At 40.6% G+C, this 17956-nt stretch overlaps 1 protein-coding gene across 4 annotated transcripts in view; it reads right to left on the bottom strand.

Annotated features, from left to right (window-relative positions):
* Positions 1–17956, bottom strand: part of SBF2 (SET binding factor 2) — a 388549-nt gene that overhangs the window by 39018 nt on the left and 331575 nt on the right. Inside the window, exons 24-29 of one of the 4 annotated variants that reach the window (XM_084854235.1) lie at positions 13577–13752; positions 12913–13058; positions 12582–12780; positions 8216–8418; positions 1820–1957; positions 816–911 (exon numbers count right to left, since the gene is read on the bottom strand). In XM_084854235.1, the coding sequence (XP_084710361.1) occupies positions 816–911; positions 1820–1957; positions 8216–8418; positions 12582–12780; positions 12913–13058; positions 13577–13752 (958 nt within the window). The remainder of the gene's footprint in view (positions 1–815; positions 912–1819; positions 1958–8215; positions 8419–12581; positions 12781–12912; positions 13059–13576; positions 13753–17956) is intronic. The other 3 variants (XM_084854241.1, XM_084854251.1, XM_084854261.1) reach the window with 3 other exon arrangements.

Raw genomic sequence — 17956 nt, 5'->3', positions numbered from 1 at the left:
CAGCCTAGACACTCTCCCATTGCTCAGAGCACAATGGTATCTGCATAGCCTCACATTCTCCCTAGAAGAGTGAAGAGAAGAGGGAAAGACCTACAGGTTCAGATTGCTGAAGCAGACTGGCTTCCAAAAGAAGGTGCAAACCAGCCCCCAATTGGGGTACATCCTACAGTACATGCCAGGATAAATGGCTCTAGATTCTTCCCATGTCAGCACAGCACAAGACTCTTCTATCACATAGCCCCTTTACGCGGTCTCCTAAATTCAAGCAATTCAGTAACAGGTCTTGCTCGTAACCAATGCAAACATTCCATCACGCATTCTCAATTCAGTTCAATTACTACAGCACTGTTACAGCCCAATCCATACCGTTAGTCACACTGCAATCAACAGACTAACTTGCCCTAAATCCAAGAACTTTGGCTAAACTGGGGTGTGAAATGACCAATTAGACATGCTACTACCTTCATAATTCAGCACCTTCCCAATTTATGGGTGGCAACCAACAGCTGTTGAACTGTGCATGATTGCAGTCTAGCAAACAGAACTGTGTGCATGGTGCTTAATGCTGGCTTCAGGAATCCAACCACAAGAGCCATGGGTGTACCCACTAGCATGTGCAGTTTCTATTCCAGCAAGGATATGCCTGTTCCTATGTGTGGATCAGAAAGACCTTTTAAATGTTGTGGTAGACTAGTTGGTATTCATGTGGTGTATAATGATAAACTGAAGCATAACGCGAGAACAACCCCTCCAACGTTATCTTGGATTATTTTCATATTACATCCGTGTGAAGGCTTTGAACTAGTCTTACTAACCTCCTCGGGTAAAGCTATTGGATAGATTTACATCCAAATGTTCTGGCACTACCTGCTTAAACACAGTGGACATTCTTGAAGCCCTCCTTTCAGTGCCTAAAGTCAGTCAAAAAGAATGAAGAGATAAAAAGTACATTATCATTCATGCTGACATTACCTAGATGTTACCCTGATCTGAGCCCAATATTTTTTTTTAAAAACCTTGTTGTTGTTGTTGTTGTTTTTTAAAAGAAATGTTCTTTTTATGCTTCACATATCTAACTGCTGCCAGCTTTCCATATTTAAGAGACATTACACAGAATTAGAAATTACATGTACACATTTGTAGCACCACAGAAGGTTAGGCATGGCTAACACAATCAAAGTATTTAACAACAAATGAAGCAAGGCATGCACAATTGGGTGATGGTGTTATGTTATGAGAAAAGCCAGAATTTAGATACATTTGATTTCACCAGTTTATTAAGCCAAATGGACATACTTGGCAAGTTGCATGCTCCTGTGTCTAAGACAGCAGCTTTACCTTTGTATGAACCCTATCAGGTTTCATCACATGACAACTGAAATAGAATATTAATGCATTTCTTAATTGCTTCATCCAGACCTACCCTTAAAAAAGCATATTACATTTTAACTTTTTTGCTTAAAAAACATATCCCTGCGTTTGTAAGAATATGTTAAGCAATCCATTGCTTTGCATAAATCTCTAATAGGTAAATATAAGCACTGCATATGTTTGCACCTAAACGGAATAGAATTTAATTAGCTAGCAATTTTGCTTAAGTTCAAGTTATTTTACTTTTGAATTTTGGTAACACCATGAAAAATTTATTTGCAAAACCCCAAAGACATATTAGCTTCCTGAACAGTGAACCATTCAGGTAACAGCATGCTGAGAGAATGCAGAAACCAAATTGGAAAAGAAGATTAAAAGTAACACAGAGTGGTTTAACATTTTAATATAACATTTAATATAACATTTTTATACAAATGTATAATGTTACCTGGAGACAAAGCAATTGTTGGCCTGACGGTAAGAGTATTATTGCCATTCATTTTGCAATGGACAGAAATTGCACTCAGTAAGGCTTGAAGGTATTTTTCTTGTTCTATGCTGCTTGATGATTCTAGCGATGTAGGGGCTAATGCAGAGAACAAACAAATGCAGAGAACAGATTATACTCATTCTTTATACAGCATATTTCATTTCCTACTCCTAGGATTCTGGACGGATAAAAAATGTTGAGGAAAAGGATAAATATAATCTGTCATATGAAAAATAAAATTCAACAAAAAATATTAAAATATTGATCCCCACTCCTCCTCCAAACATCAGTAGGAAAGTCTTTCTATGACCATGAGAGTCATGATGAGGCTTCCACAGCTGATAGTTCTAGTTTCAGATAGCTTTCCTGATTACACTGAGAACATCCATATAACCACTGATAACAGAGCTGCCTTATTATGGATAAGGATTTACCATGCCAACAATTCTAATCTTCTTTATGAACATATGGACAATTGCTGCCCTTCCAAATATATAAGCACAAGCCTGCTCACATCAATAAGGATAACATGACACAACCACTCTGAAGTAGCTTTCAGGACAGTAAATCTTATAAATAAATGAGTATGACCTGGCTTGCATGTTGTGGCTGTGTGGCAGCGAGCAAGCGTGCTGTTTCCTGTGTGCTTGGCGCTTCTGCTTTCCTTAGTAACCAAGGAACCCCCCGTTCCTGGGTTGTTATCATTACATCTTAAACAACCCAGAGTGAACCCAACAACAAACCATGGGTTTCCTGGGTTGTTTAGGAATGCAGAATTAGACAGTAACCAGCTCCCACACGCTCACAGACAACTCATGGTTTGTTGAACCATGGGTTGTTTGATCTTGCAAACCCGGTCTAAATCTCATTAACATTGGGTGCCAAAATCCAGGCAGCTTAATAAGCAGCTTGGCAGTTGGCAGTTAGAGTTCTGAAGAGTGCAAGAAGCAAGTTTCTTTTCCTCTAACATAAACCGCCCTGTGTGTGTGTGTGCGTGCGCGTGTGCGCAAAATGGCTGCCTCCTCTTCTAATACTCTTGCTTTTACAATTCACCTGTAATCCTCTGCTTTTTTTATTTCTGTACAACCTGTTTTGTTCTTAGACCCAGACCACTCTTTCAACCCAGTCTTCTTTTATACTTATTTTTACTAAAAAGAAATATTTTTACATTATTCCCCATTTTTCCTCCTCCATTTTTCATGTTTTCTACTTGACCTTTTTCTCCTCCTCTTAACTTTTTTTTAAAAAAAATTCTACCCTTTGCCTCATTTTTCTCCAAACAGCTTCTTATGGAAGCAGGACTCAATTGGACCCAGAGCATAGTTCCAAACCTTCTTTCAATTCTAGGCCTCAAGTTTGGGAAGATCTGAAAGTGCAGTAAAAAAAAATGGCTGGGAGTATATGCAGAATTCTTGCCCCTCACTACTGAGTAATCACAACCTGTAGTCACTCAATGGATAAAGGGCTCCCAAGGAAATGGCTAAGAATTCCAGGTAGTCTTGACCCTGGCACTTCTCAACTGGGGAACTGACAAAGGGGAAGGAAGAAAACAGGAGGGAGGTTAGGATGCATCAGCAAAAACAGGATTTTGCTTCTCATTGGTGTATTTAGGCCTCTCCCCACCTGGCTGGCTCCTAGAAAATCTGTCTGGCTTAGTAGCTTTTACACACACACACTCCAGGGATCATTAAGATGATGTTGGAGGGACATCATAATGCATCACAGATCAGTGTGTAAGGCACAATTCCTGAAAATAGGAATGTTTACATTACTAAAGACCAAACAGCAAGAGTGAGCTTAGATGTACCCAAGGAATGGAGATTCACATTTGACTCCCAGACAGTGATGAGAATGGGATAGTTTCTATTTGCACACAGTTGTGTTTATGTAATTACCGAACTTTGGACTGCACACAATGTGTTTTTAGTACTGGTGGCTTATGACTGGGGTGAGGCCAAAGTACTACCTCTGCTGCTTTGCTTTATTTTTGCAAACTATTTGACTCAAACCCACACAAATCTGTAGAGTGAAGCTTTGTAGATTATTTGCAAGCCAGTGATGAATATTAATTTATTGTGTAGATATATTTTACTCACAAATTCACACAACATAGTATGCCATTCATAGGATTATGCTGAGGTATTTAGGCAATGAAAATCTATCCTCATCGTGAACTCTTGAATGATTCACTGCTTATGCAACTTGTACATAACTATGAATTGCTTTATCCACTGTCCTTTTCAAAAATTCCATAGGGCAAGTTGTTCAGGCAGGCCAGCAACACTAATTTTTACCAGAGGAGCACAGAATAAACCCTGCTTCCCCTCCTTTCTCAATAAGATTAACTCTGAGGTATATCTCCATTTTGGCTCTGTGCCTCCCAAAGGATCTTTGCACCCAGGGGAATGCCAGAAAAAGAGTCAAGTGAATACGAAATATCCTGTATGCTTTTGTAAGAGTGATACTATGGAGTGAGTTGGGTGGCATTTCTATCTTCATGAAGCACCCACATAATCTCATGATCACACTGTGAAATGGGGAGTACAGGCCACCATAAAGAAGCCTGCTGTGTTTGAGCTTCAGTGCTTTTCTCTTGTTTGATATATTAATAAGAGCACAGTATCTGCCATATTAACAAAGGCCAATGAACTCAAGTATCCTCTCTTGGATGGTTATTTCTACATGAAACTTAAGAAGGAAGTGCTGATGGGGCAATAGGACATATATATGTAGTCGAACCTATTATTTATTCCATGGTAGTCCTCACTTTTAGGACAGGAAGGCCTGGCATGCTATGGTCCATGGGGTCACGAAGAGTCGGACACAACTGAAAGACTGAACAACAACAAAGTCCTCACTTCATTCATGAAGATCCCCTTCATGGATCACTGCCTTGTTGTGGCGGAGGGGCTTGCGTAACTCAGTGAAGCCATAAGCTATGCCGTGCAGGGCCACCCAAGACGGACAGGTCATGGCAGAGAGTTCTGAGAAAATGTGGTCCACTGGAGAAGGAAATGGCAACCCACTCCAGTATTCTTGCCAAGAAAACCCTATGGAATGTATCACAAGGCTAAAAGATATGACGCTAGAAGATGAGCCCCTCAGGTCGGAAGGTGTCCAATATACTACTGGGGAAGAGCAGAGGGTATTTCCAAGTAGCGCCAGAAAGAGTGAAGCGGCTGGGCCAAAGCCGAAAGGACACTCAGCTGTGGATGTGTCTGGTAGTGAAAAGAAAGTCCGATGCTGTAAAGAACAATATTGTTTAGGAACCTGGCATGTAAGATCAATGAACAAAGGCAAGCTGGAGGTGGTCAAACATGAGATGGCAAGATTGAACATCGACATCTTGGGAATCAGCAAACTAAAATGGACAAGCATGGGTGAATTTAATTCAGGTGACCATCATATCTACTACTGTGGGCAAGAGTCCCTTAGAAGAAATGGAGTAGCACTCATAGTCAACAAAAGAGTGGGAAAAGCAGTACTGGGGTACAATCTCAAAAACGATAGAATGATCTCAGTACGAATCCAAGGAAAACCATTCAACATCACAGTAATTCAAGTCTATGCCCCAACCACTGATGCCGAAGAAGCTGAGGTTGATCAGTTCTATGAAGACCTACAACACCTTCTAGAACTAACACCAAAAAAAGATGTCTTCTTCATCATAGGGGATTGGAATGCTAAAGTAGGAAGTCAAGAAATCACCGGGGTAACAGGCAAGCATGGCCTTGGTGTACAAAATGAAGCAGGACAAAGGCTAATAGAGTTTTGCCAAGAGAACACACTGATCATAGCAAACACTCTTTTCCAAAAGCACAAGAGGCGAATCTACACATGGACATCACCAGATGGTCAATATCGAAATCAGATTGATTATGTCCTTTGCAGCCAAAGATGGAGAAGCTCTATACAGTCAGTAACAACAAGACCTGGAGCTGACTGTGGCTCAGATCATGAGCTTCTTGTTGCAAAATTTCGGCTGAAATTGAAGAACGTAGGGAAAACCACTAAACCATTCAGGTATGACCTAAATCATATGCCTTATGAATATACAGTGGAGGTGAGGAATAGATTTCAGGGATTAGACCTGAGAGACAGAGTGCCTGAGGAACTATGGACGGAGGTCCGTAACACTGTTCAGGAGGCAGCAACTCAATCCATCCCAAAGAAAAAGAAATGCAAGAAAGCAAAGTGGCTGTCTGAGGAGGCTTTACAATTAGCTGAGGAAAGAAGGGAAGTGAAAAGCAAGGGAGAAAGGGGAAGATATATCCAACTGAATGCAGGGTTCCAGAGAATAGCAAGGAGAGACAAGAAGGCCTTTTAAAATGAACAATGCAAAGAAATTGAAGAAAACAACAGAATGGGAAAGACTAGAGATCTCTTCAAGAAAATTGGAGATCTCAAGGGAACGTTTTGTGCAAAGACGGGCATGATCAAGGACAAAGAAGGCAGGGACCTAACAGAAGCAGATGAGATTAAGAAGAGGTGGCAAGAATACACAGAAGAACTATACAGGAAAGATCTGAATGTCCCTGATAGCCATGAGAGTGCGGTCACTGAACTTGAGCCGGACATCCTCGAGAGTGAAGTCAAGTGGGCCTTAGGAAGCATTACTAACAACAAAGCTAGTGGAGATGACAGTATTCCAGCTGAGCTATTTAAAATCCTAAAAGATGATGCTGTTAAAGTGCTGTACTCAATATGCCAACAAATTTGGAACACTCAACAGTGGCCACAAGACTGGAAAAGGTCAGCTTACATTCCAATTCCAAAGAAGGGCAATGCCAAAAAGTGTTCAAACTACCGTACAATTGCGCTCATTTCACATGCCAGCAAGGTTATGCTCAAAATCCTACAAGCTAGGCTTCAGCAGTATGCGAACCGAGAACTACCGGAAGTACAAGCTGGGTTTCGAAGAGGCAGAGGAACTACAGATCAAATCGCCAACTTTCGCTGGATCATGGAGAAAACAAAAGAATTCAAGAAAAACGTCTATTTCTGCTTCGTTGACTACGCTAAAGCCTTTGATTGTGTGGATCACAACAAACTCTGGCAAATTCTGAAAGAGATGGGGGTACCAGACCACCTTACCTGTCTCCTGAGAAACCTGTATGAGGGTCAAGAAGCAACAGTAAGAACCAGACATGGAACAACTGAGTGGTTCAAAATTGGGAAAGGAGTACGACAAGGCTGCATATTGTCGCCCTGCTTATTTAACTTATATGCAGAGTACATCATGAGAAACGCTGGGTTGGATAAATCACAGGTCGGAATTAAGATTGCCGGGATAATTATCAACAACCTCAGATATGCAGATGATATCACCCTAATGGCAGAAAGCGAAGAGGATCTCAAGAGCCTCTTGTTGAGGGTGAAAGAGGAGAGTGCAAAAGCTGGTTTGAAACTCAACATTAAAAAAATGAAGATCATGGCATCTGGCCCCATCACGTCCTGGCATATGGAAGGGGAAGAAATGGAAGCAGTGACAGATGTTATTTTCTTGGGTTCCAAGATCACCGCAGACAGTGACTGTAGCCATGAAATTAAAAGATGCTTGCTCCTTGGGAGGAAAGCTATGGCAAACCTAGACAGCATAGTAAGAAGCAGAGACATCACCTTGCCAACAAAGGTCCGTCTAATCAAAGCTATGGTTTTCCCAGTAGTAACGTATGGCTGTGAGAGCTGGACTATAAGGAAGGCTGAGCGCCGAAGAATTGATGCTTTCGAATTGTGGTGCTGGAGAAGACTCTTACGAGTCCCCTGGACTGCAAGGAGGTCAAATCAGTCCATCCTAAAGGAAATCAACCCTGACTGCTCATTGGAAGGACAGATACTGAAGCTGAAGCTTAAATATTTTGGCCACCTAATGTGAAGAGAAAACTCTCTGGAAAAGACCCTGATGCTGGGAAAGACTGAAGGCAAAAGGAGAAGGGGACGGCAGAGGATGAGGTGGCTAGATAGCATCACTGATGCTATGAATATGGACTTAAGCACGCTTAGGGAGAGAGCGCAGGACAGGAAGGCCTGGCGTGCTGTGGTCCATGGGGTCACAAGGAGTCGGACACGACTGAACGACTGAACAACAGTCCTCACTATTTTCATTCCAAGTATCCACTATCTATTAAAACCAACATAAATTTTGTGCAACATTTCATAGAAAAGGGGAGAAATATCAGTAATAGATAGCTTTGTATTTATTAATTTTAATTTCCGTGACTTTACATCAATGACTATGATAACTTAAGGCATTATTTTGGAAGACTGCAACAAGACAAATGTAATAAAAAGATATAGTATAAATTTATAATGAAGCATCTTCACTCTCTGAAATATTCTGCAGAGGAAACATACCCTCACCTGAAGTTTGAGTATTTTGAGATTTGAAAAGGCCAACAACTCCTTTGCCATGGAAGCCACCAGCTCGAAGCAGGAGTGTGCTGGTTTTTGAGTTTTTCCAACAGACCACTGGCAGGCGATTGTGTCTATAACAGCGAGCTACTCTCTGCAAGCTGCTGTCCTGCACACACTGAGGTACCACTAGTAACCCTGGATAGCTAGATCAAAGAGAAAAGGGAAAAATAATTATATGGCCCATGTAAGCAAGCTGTGCTATAGGCTACAAGATAAAGCAGATGTGATCTGGGGGAATACTCCTTTTGTATCCCAAATGTTGCACCCAATTAAATACTGTGTAAACGTATTTAACATCTGGAATGTTTGAGGACTGCGGGAGGCTTGTAAATGCCTTTCTCTGAGTGTGTTTCTCTTGTGTCTGCCACTGAGAGCCAAAACTCTTGGTGGCAGCTGAGAGTCATCAGCAGGGGCAGCATCATGGGTAAAGAAGTCTTGCCTATGAAGGACTAGCATCTGGGTACTCATTTCTAGGTAGGGGTCATTTCCTCTGAGATTTGCTGTGGCCCAGAGATTCAGTAGCACAGTAGCATCTGGAACAAGTGAGATCTGGCAGGAAATGTCTATACACCTTTGCCTCTCCCTTATAACTCTTGCCTATTTTGTCATAATTTAAATGTATTGTAAGTGACCTTGAAAACTTCAGTTAGTAGGTGGGCTATAAATACTCCAAATCAAGCAATCTCATCTATCATAATTACATAACTTGGATTTCTTAGCCTAGCACCAGTTCTACCTATTCTTTCATCTTCATTTGCAGCTGTCTCCAATGAGTTAGAAGAAGGGATTAATGACGAGATCAAAGCAGAGCATCCAACCCCGCCTCAGTATTTTATCCATCTCAGTGTTGAAATGAATAGGGTTGTTAGTGATTCAAGGAAGTTATACTTTTGCACCATTTTACACAATTTTTTCTGATTTCCAGGATTTAAAGGGTGCTATTACCTGTCCCACCACTGAGGGAAGCAAGACTATAATCTACAAGTAGTACTTCCTTTTCAGTGGTAGTATTCTCTTGTGAGGGAGACACACCGGATCCTTTTAAGAGCAGTTAGAAACTTTCTATTCTGCCAGGCCTTTGAGTTTTAATCTGCTGTCTCTTGCTGTTTTTCATACATGCTATTCTTTGATTGTGTTATTTTTGTTGCTTTATAGTAAAAAAAACCAGCACATTTAATAGAAATATTTGTTATTATTACATTATTATTATTAATAATAATTTATACAGCTCTTTATTAATTTGTTCCTGTTTCTAATGTTCACTTTTAAAGTACATAAACTTTATTTAAATGCCTCCTAAAGTAGCTACAATTTTCTCCCAGGACATTACTTGATAACTTATTATTTCCTTTACGTATCGTTTTATAGTTGGTTGATACTCAAGTGTGGCTGGCCTTACTAGCCAAGCCAGAAATTGTGGTTACCAAGTTCTTCCTCTTTCTTCTTCCCTGTTTGCTTGGCTGTTGCTGGACAGAGATGCTTGGGGCCCCACCAATGTTTCCTGATCCAGAGCAGGAAAGGTGTGGGGTGCTTGATGGTTTGGCTCCAGGAATCCTGGCCATGCGTAGCGGCCAAACGGACACCAGCTTCTTCCCAACCGTGGAACTGGTGAGGGGGTGGGATAACCACACAACTGCCATGACAATCCCTGCCCAGAATTGCATCTTGTGAGAGGAAGGCTTTTATTATTCATCATGTTTGCTAGAGGATGGCACCACATCACATTTGCCATGGCAAGGAGAAATGTGTAAGCCTATGGACACTTTTCTACTATTCCAATTACTTCCAATGTGATCCCTAACATTAGATTAAATATTAAGATTAAATGTCATTAGTCAGTGGCGTAATAAGGTTTTAGACTCTAATTTTAGACTCTGGACTTTAGGGCTTACATTACCCTTTAGTTGGTAATGTGGAACCCTCCTACATCTGGGGACCCTCCAGCTCACCAGTTCATTCTGTTAAGTGGGACTCTGAATTTTTGCTCCAAAGCCCTGCCCTGGTAGCCTCACTGTATTAGATTAGATGGCACATTCTGGTTCATATGAGAGCTATGAGATGATCACTACAGCAACAGAAAGAAACAGCATGTACATTTCATACTTGCCCTAGACTGATTGTTTACAGACACTTACTTTTTATGAGCAAGAATGTTTAGATGCTCTGAATGAACACACTAAACACTGCCAGTTCTTTGGCTCTGACAAGTAACCAACTCTGGGTTGCATCAAAATCCATTTAAACAGCTCTGAAATTATACTATGCAAACTACTAGTTATATAATCTATTTAAAAAAATACAGCAACATAACAAAGAAAAGTTTTGCCTCTGTTTTCCCCACAAGTCTATACCAGAGACTTGGAAGGTTTTAAATATGATGAATTTGAATGCGAGTATCTAATGTCATTTACAGAAAAATTAAAATGTGTACTTTTCAAATCTTTCTGAAAAAACTTGTTTTTGGAAATACACAATATGATCTTGCACATAAAATCCGGGGCAAAGCTTAGCAAAGCTCTTATGAAAGCTTTTTACAGCCTGGGTTGGCTGTAAAATTCACTTGATGTTTTCCTCCAAGGTATTAGCAGACATTGGTGCAGTTGTGCTGGAGCTTACCATTCACACAAAGTTACATTAATAATTGTATTATAGCTGCTAAGGAGGATTTACAGCACTAAGTTACAAAAAATCTTGTTTGACCTGAATGAAGCCATAGGTAGGATTCCAGGAAGAGACAGGACACAGAGGGAAAATGGGATTGGGAGAAAGATACTGATGAGGTAGGAATAGATGAAAACCTGCATGTGACTCACCCTCCCAATTCCTCATCCCTGCAACACACAGGCTGACCTGTTATGTCACAGAAAGCTCTGGAAGAAAAAAAAGTTCAAACAAGGCTTTTGGACAGACAATTCTGTGTGCTGTTGGTAGGAAAGAGTATGGAGAGGGTTCAATTTTCAGTGTTTCCTCTTCTTCAGGCTTGAGTGTGTCACCTTTCAACAGCTGCCACTGTTAGGGGAAAACTAGACCAGATTACATTCAGGAGAGTGCCTCAATACATGCCCATTTGATGTTGGTGAGCATAGGTGTGGAGTGGTGAAGTTATGTGGGAAACAATCAGTATACGAACACTACCAGGCTCCATAAGTGCTAGAAGAACAATGGTTGCACATATGTGGTCTAGGATTTAAAATGTAACTGACAACAGAAAAATAGTAGCTGAAGCAAAACCTGCCAGCAAGATGTGTAAAGGGATAAATGTCCTTCCCTAAGGCAAACAGCAGATATGATTTTAACTTTAGAGTATTCCAGTAAGGTACCTGAATGTTTTTACACACACTTGAAACAAACTTGGTGAAGGAGGGCTATGTGAGGCAGAATGCTGGCAGTTAGAGGAGTGTCAGAAGAGAAATGGTTAGGGGACTGAACACAGCTCCTAGACAGGAAGCCTAGGGAAAGTCCATGGCAATGGAAAACATTCAGAGGAACAGAGAGGAACAATATTCTACATTAGTGCTACCATACACCCAGTCTCCTAAATACAGGAGTTTAGAATGATCAAAACCTAGTGATATCGGTGGGCTTGTAATCCAGCTGGTCGGCTAAAGCCCTGAACTGCAGTGGCAAACTCAGGCATTAGGGTGGCATGGCTAAGGATGATGGAAACCTCAAGGAAGCAGCACATCAGGCTCCTCATCCTTAAAATACATCTAACTCAGTTAATGACTGATGGAACCCAGCTAATACCTCTAAAATGCCTGCCCTAAGCCCATTTTGGGGTTTAAAGGGTTGGGGAAGGGAGATCCTGGATCTCTAGAGGGCCACCTGAAAGCTAACACAAAGGCTTTGGCAGCTTTAATGAAAACAACAGTGACTGTCTGACTGGTGATAGCCCTGCTCAACTCTATGCATATTTCAGCTTGTACATTTGAATGTAATTCTTTAAGCAAGGGTAGGCAACTTGTAGGCCAAAACATCTGGAGGGCCACAATCCCCATCATCCCTAACCATTGGCTTTGCTGGATAGCGTTGACGGGAGTTGTAGGTCAAAACATCTGGAGGCCTATAGCCCCCCCCCCGCTTTAAGGTTAACTAACTGCACAATTATTCTATTCGCTAACAGGCAAATATACATGTGCTCTACCCACTGAGCTCTACCTTCCCTTCACGGATTCATAATTTTTCACATAAGTAATCTTTTATCATTAAAAAAAATAGTGATATTTGCAATGTATACTGTGGGTAGCAAACACCGTATCACATAACTCACATTATTCTAATAATTAAGAGAACTAAACTGGCTCACCTTCTGCAAAGAGAATACATCCTGTTCAAAGCAGTTATTCGAAAGTACTCTGTTTTTGACCGAGAAGAGCTATTACTGATGGTGCCCAACCCCAAACGCTGATAGTCTCTGAAACAAGCTCTTTCCACTAGTTGCTCCATTGTTGATTTCTCTGATGCTTTCAAAGTACCACTAGTATGCATTTCACTGTCATCTGAAACTAAAATTGCATTACTTTGGTAGCTTAATATTTAGAAACTTTACAAGTGAAGCAAGTAGACTGAAAAGTGGAGTATGTTAGCTTTATTCAGATAGCAGCAGAAAACACACACACCCTCCATTGTATTATTACCTGAGATATCATCATCCTCATTCCACCCAGGACGATTTACCCTTTCCTCCACAATTGTCCCTGTCTTCTTCTTTAGTAAGTATTGTCGGCCAATTGTCATTTTCCCTGCGCGTTTCGCTCCTTTTACAATTGTTTTTGAAAGAGTTCTAAAATTCAGAAAAGAACAAAAGTATCTGTAGTCATCCTGTCGCTGAAAGATAAATACTGGGCATTATCCTCCTCAATTAGCTTCTTCTCTAAGACCCACTGAAATGACTGGCATGTGTACAAAAGCACAGGCGTGGTTCCATGAATTCCAGTGGAGATGGTGCAGGAAAGGTTTTTGTTGTTTAAGCCCATAATCTTTATATATCACAAAAAAACCGAACGTGTGTGCACTTAAGCATATTTTCAAACTGCATTTCAACCAAAAGGATGATTGGTGAGGAAACAAGGAAATTTAGAAACAAAGATTACAGAGAATCTTAACTTTGTGACAAGCATTAGTGTCACATTACATTAACTATTAATTTTCATTACAGTTCTCATATATATTGCAGCATCTCCTTTCTTAAGCCATGCTATAAGCATAAGTTTAAAACTTCTTAAATATACGTTCACTGGAGAGTCCTTAAAATTTTTTAAATGCAATAAATACAAAACAAAGAAAAGGGACATTCCTTACCGAAAAGAAGTGTTCTTTTCCTTTTGCTTTGGTAAGATTATCTGAGGTGCAGTTTGACCAGCTGCAAAAGCAAAAGTGCTAAAGATGGACTGGGGATAGCGTAACTTCATTAGCTGTTTCTTAAATATCTCTACAACTTCAGGGCCCACTTCTTCATCAAAAGCTACCTTAATCAGCTATGTATAAAAAGATGCAATGTGTTAAATGAAAAGATTAAAAGAGAAACTAAATAAAATAATTATTAAATTAGGTTTCTGTAATATTATGCTAATAAAAACATGTATTACTAATTCATAAAGCAATTTATCTAAACTTTATTATAACACACTGAACCTTAATGAAATCATTTCCAAAATGCAGTGCTTACTGAACAGAAAAGAATAAAAGAAAATGTTTAAGGGCACAATGGTTAGACAGAAAAAATCCTACAATTCCCAGCTTGCCCCAGGCAGCATATCTTGTTGGAGGAATGTTGGGAATTGCAGGACTTATTTCAATCTAAACATGCATAGGATTGCACCTTAAGTTCAGTTAAGTCATAATTTTGGCAATGACAGAACTAGATTATTCCCAACACATTTAAAGAACAAGTATTTGGGGGGTGGTGAAAATGTTATTTAGGTGTGTCTCATGTGTGACAAAATGAAGGGATTACAAACATTAAAAATTTGATAAATTAGCAGTTAGTTTTTCTTGACTGATTGATTTTAACTTATGATATAATATACAAGTAATAATAATGCTTATTTTTTGCAACAGAAGGTGTTGCAGAACCTTCTGCAGAACAGAAAAATCGTGATTGAGCCCATTCTATTGACAAAACCTTTGTCAAAACAAGGGGAGGCCTCATGCTGGGGCAGGGTGCTCTGGATGCCCTCCTGGAAATGAAGCAAAGGAAGGCTTTTCTTATGCATAATTTTAAAATAAGTATAGCAGATGCCACTTTTAGGGCTGCTAGACAGTGGCTAGATGGCCATAAGATTTTTCAGTTTTTGGGAACCAACCTCGGAGCCAACGCTCCGAGGTCAGTTCCCAGAAAACTGCCTCCCCTCCCCTGCTGCCTCATAGGAGGTGTGGTTCATCCCCAGTTCTGGGCTTGGAAGAGCAGTATGGAGCAGAGGAAAAGGGGGAGTTCCTGGGGGTGAGGACAGCAAAGTGCTGGTACGATGCTTCCTATGCACCGTCCGGCCTCCCCCTGCCCTGCTCTGAGCCACTCTGGCCACACAGCTGAAATCGGCCATCTAGCCACAAATGTAGGGCAGACGGAGCGTGGAGGAGAAGATCATTTGTCGCCTCCGAGTTCGGAGGCAGCGGACTATCTCCATAGGATTGCGCCCTAAATGGCAAAAATGGTTTTATCCTGTTTCTATATCTCTGATCATGAAAATGCCTCTTCCCTTTTACAGGGGGCAAAATGTTTTGCAAAAGGGAGCTTTCCATTTTGGCTCAGTCCTACAAAAGGGAAATCTTGAGGTTTGCTCCCACTTTACTTGTTTGACTAGTAATCCATGCACCAAAATTTAAATTCTCTTGTTTTTATCCTCCTGAAAGGGCTTGAATTGTTCAATGTTATTCCAGTATAAAAACTAGAATAAAATAAATACATCTCTAGCCAATATTGTATACCCATAATTCAGGCAAAGAGTAGAGATGCAAGATTGTATATATGGTCTGCTTATAACAAAAGTAAGAGAAAATGCTCAACCAACACTATTTTTATAACCCAGTTAAAGAAATCTGTATAACAAAAGCAGTGATGATATTTGATCAGAAGCCAGCATGAGAAATATAGTTCTGTGTGTGAACACTTAATTCTCAATGAATATTAATGAAAGGGGGGAAATATATTTAAAATGGAATACCCAAATTGCAAAATCTTCTGTGCTATGTTGCTTGAAAGGTATTTTGATACTAATATTTTGACACATTTGTGTTGAACACAATTATTTAGACACAGGACAAATTATCTTACATAATATTGGGCAGTATCCAACGGTGCCACTCTGCAAACTCAAATAGCACTAGTGGAGCTCTGCTGAATCTTTCTGCTGCACAAGCTTGCACAAGTGGTTGTGCAAGTGTAATGGGCAACCATAGTGCAAGTGTAATGCACATCTGGTTGTGCAAGCATAACGAACAACTGGTTGCACAATTGATTGTGCAAGCATAATACGCAACCAGCTACACAACTACGCTTGTGCAAATGTAACTTTAGTTAGATTCTCTTCTTGTGCATAGTTCGGAAACTAGTTTCTGTAAGCATATGGGGCTTACCATGGGGAACTATTTTCCCCATGTTCAGGGTGCCATCAGTGCCTTTGTGACAGCAGTAGTTATTTATTTATTTTTATTTACAAAATGTATTACCTTCTTTTCATTACAAAATAATCCAATGTGGGGTACACCAATAAAACACAATAGAATCATATAGTCATAAACCAACTAACCCCTCCTCCCCTTGGTAAACAGGGGAGAACACATACACAGATAAACAACAATTTATAAGGCGCAGCAACACAGATTTAGTCAAATGCCTGGGTGAACAAATAGGTCTTTAGTTGGTGCTGAAAGCTAAGAGTCAGTGCCAACCATATCCGAGGCGGGAGGGAGTTCCACAATTGAGGTGCCTGTATTGAGAATGCCCTCTCTTGGGTTGCTGCATATCAAATCCCTGGTAAATGCAACACTGTTAAGAGGGCACCCCCACTAGACCTTAATATCAAGGCAGGTACATAAGGGAGAAGGTGCTCCATCAGGTATTGAGGTCCTAAGCCATGTAGGACTTTATATTTCAATACAAACACCATGAACATGGCTTGGTAACCTATTGGCAGCCAGTGCAACTCTTTCAGAACTGATGTAATACGTTCCTGGTAGGCTGTCCCAATTAGCAACCCAGCTGCGGTGTTTTGCACTAACTGCAGCTTCTGGGCTAGCCTCAAAGACAGCCTCACACAGAGCACATTGCAATATCCACTTTCAAGGTTACCAGTGCATGGATCACTGTGGCCAGGCTATCCCTGTCCAGGAACAGCCATAGCTGTTGTACCAACCAGAGCTGGAAAAAGGCACTCCTTGACATGGAGGCCCCTTGTGCCTTCATTGACAGTGATGGATCTATGGGCATCCCCAAACTACACACCTCCCCTTCAGAGGGAGTGCAATCCCATCCAGAACAGGCAACCTCCCTAATTCCTAGACATGGACTAGTTATTGCACGAATCCCTGTCCTGGCCTCTGACCTATTTGCATGCCTAACAACCAAGACACTTCATACTAAGGAAATGCAAAACTTGCCATGCTTAACAGACGTAGAAATAAATAGGATCGAAAGCGGGCACACAGAAATGAGGAACAGCCAGCACTCATGCAGCTACAGGGCTCTTTCACACTGCGCTTTATCCTGTGATTGAGATTGCTCCTTCATGGAAGGTTGCAGGCTCTTTATATGACGCTGTGATCATTCAAAGCGTCTCCTGCACTAAATGACCTTTGTTCCGTTTTTAAATAGATCGCAGATAATGAGCTATCAAATTACCCTGTTGTGTTCCACTTCAGTTTCCTTTGTGAAAAGAGTAAAAGCAGCAAGAAGAGGAGTGAGATCAATGAAAGATAATGGAAGACTCATATATGGGGAGAAGGAGGGGGAAGGGGGTGGGGGGAAAGGAAGCACATGACAAAGGGAGTCGTCATGATCATGCATTTAAAATGGAAGCAGAAAGCCCTGTTTTAAATGCAGGATTTTAGGCTGGTGTAGAGATGCCCACTGTCCATCTATAGACATGTTTCCATATATACCCTTATTGTTTGGTGGGCATTTTGCTAGCATTTATAATGTGCTTAAAAACAAAAATAGTCTATCTATTTATTTATAAATAAATAAATTTGTAAATGAAGGAGATGGCAATTTATTGATTTATGAAAATGATGTCCAATGTTGCACAAGGATTCTTCCAGAATACAATTTTGCTAAGAAAACCTAGTCTGCATTTCTATCATAATTTGAGGGCACATGTTTTAAGTCACTAGGATTAAAACAATGCTCATGGCCTGTTTTGGGCTATTTCTCTGGTACATGTTTTCATTTCTCCCTAGAGAGTACCCAGACTACTTGATTTCTTCCTTCGAAGGATGGTCTTAGGAAGGAATGCTCCTATGAAAAAAATATGTCTATTTTTTCCAATTGTAATACCTTCCATTTACTTGCATCAACTCTCTGCCCCAAGGCAGCTAACAATAATAAAGCCCTTTGAAATCAGTGGGATTTAACTGTGCTTGATTGTGGCCTTTATCTACAGGCTTTCTGCTTGGTCAATGTCAAAAGATCATCCACAGGATCCTGGAAAACAGGAACTGATTTATTTGAGACTTGGTGATATT

This window comes from Heloderma suspectum, chromosome 1, assembly GCF_057233095.1.
Source record: "Heloderma suspectum isolate Gila_16-S chromosome 1, 16-S_ref, whole genome shotgun sequence".
Lineage (NCBI taxonomy): Eukaryota > Metazoa > Chordata > Lepidosauria > Squamata > Helodermatidae > Heloderma > Heloderma suspectum.
The sequence above is the reverse complement of the archived record's forward strand: the minus strand, read 5'-3'. Positions and strand labels throughout refer to the sequence as shown.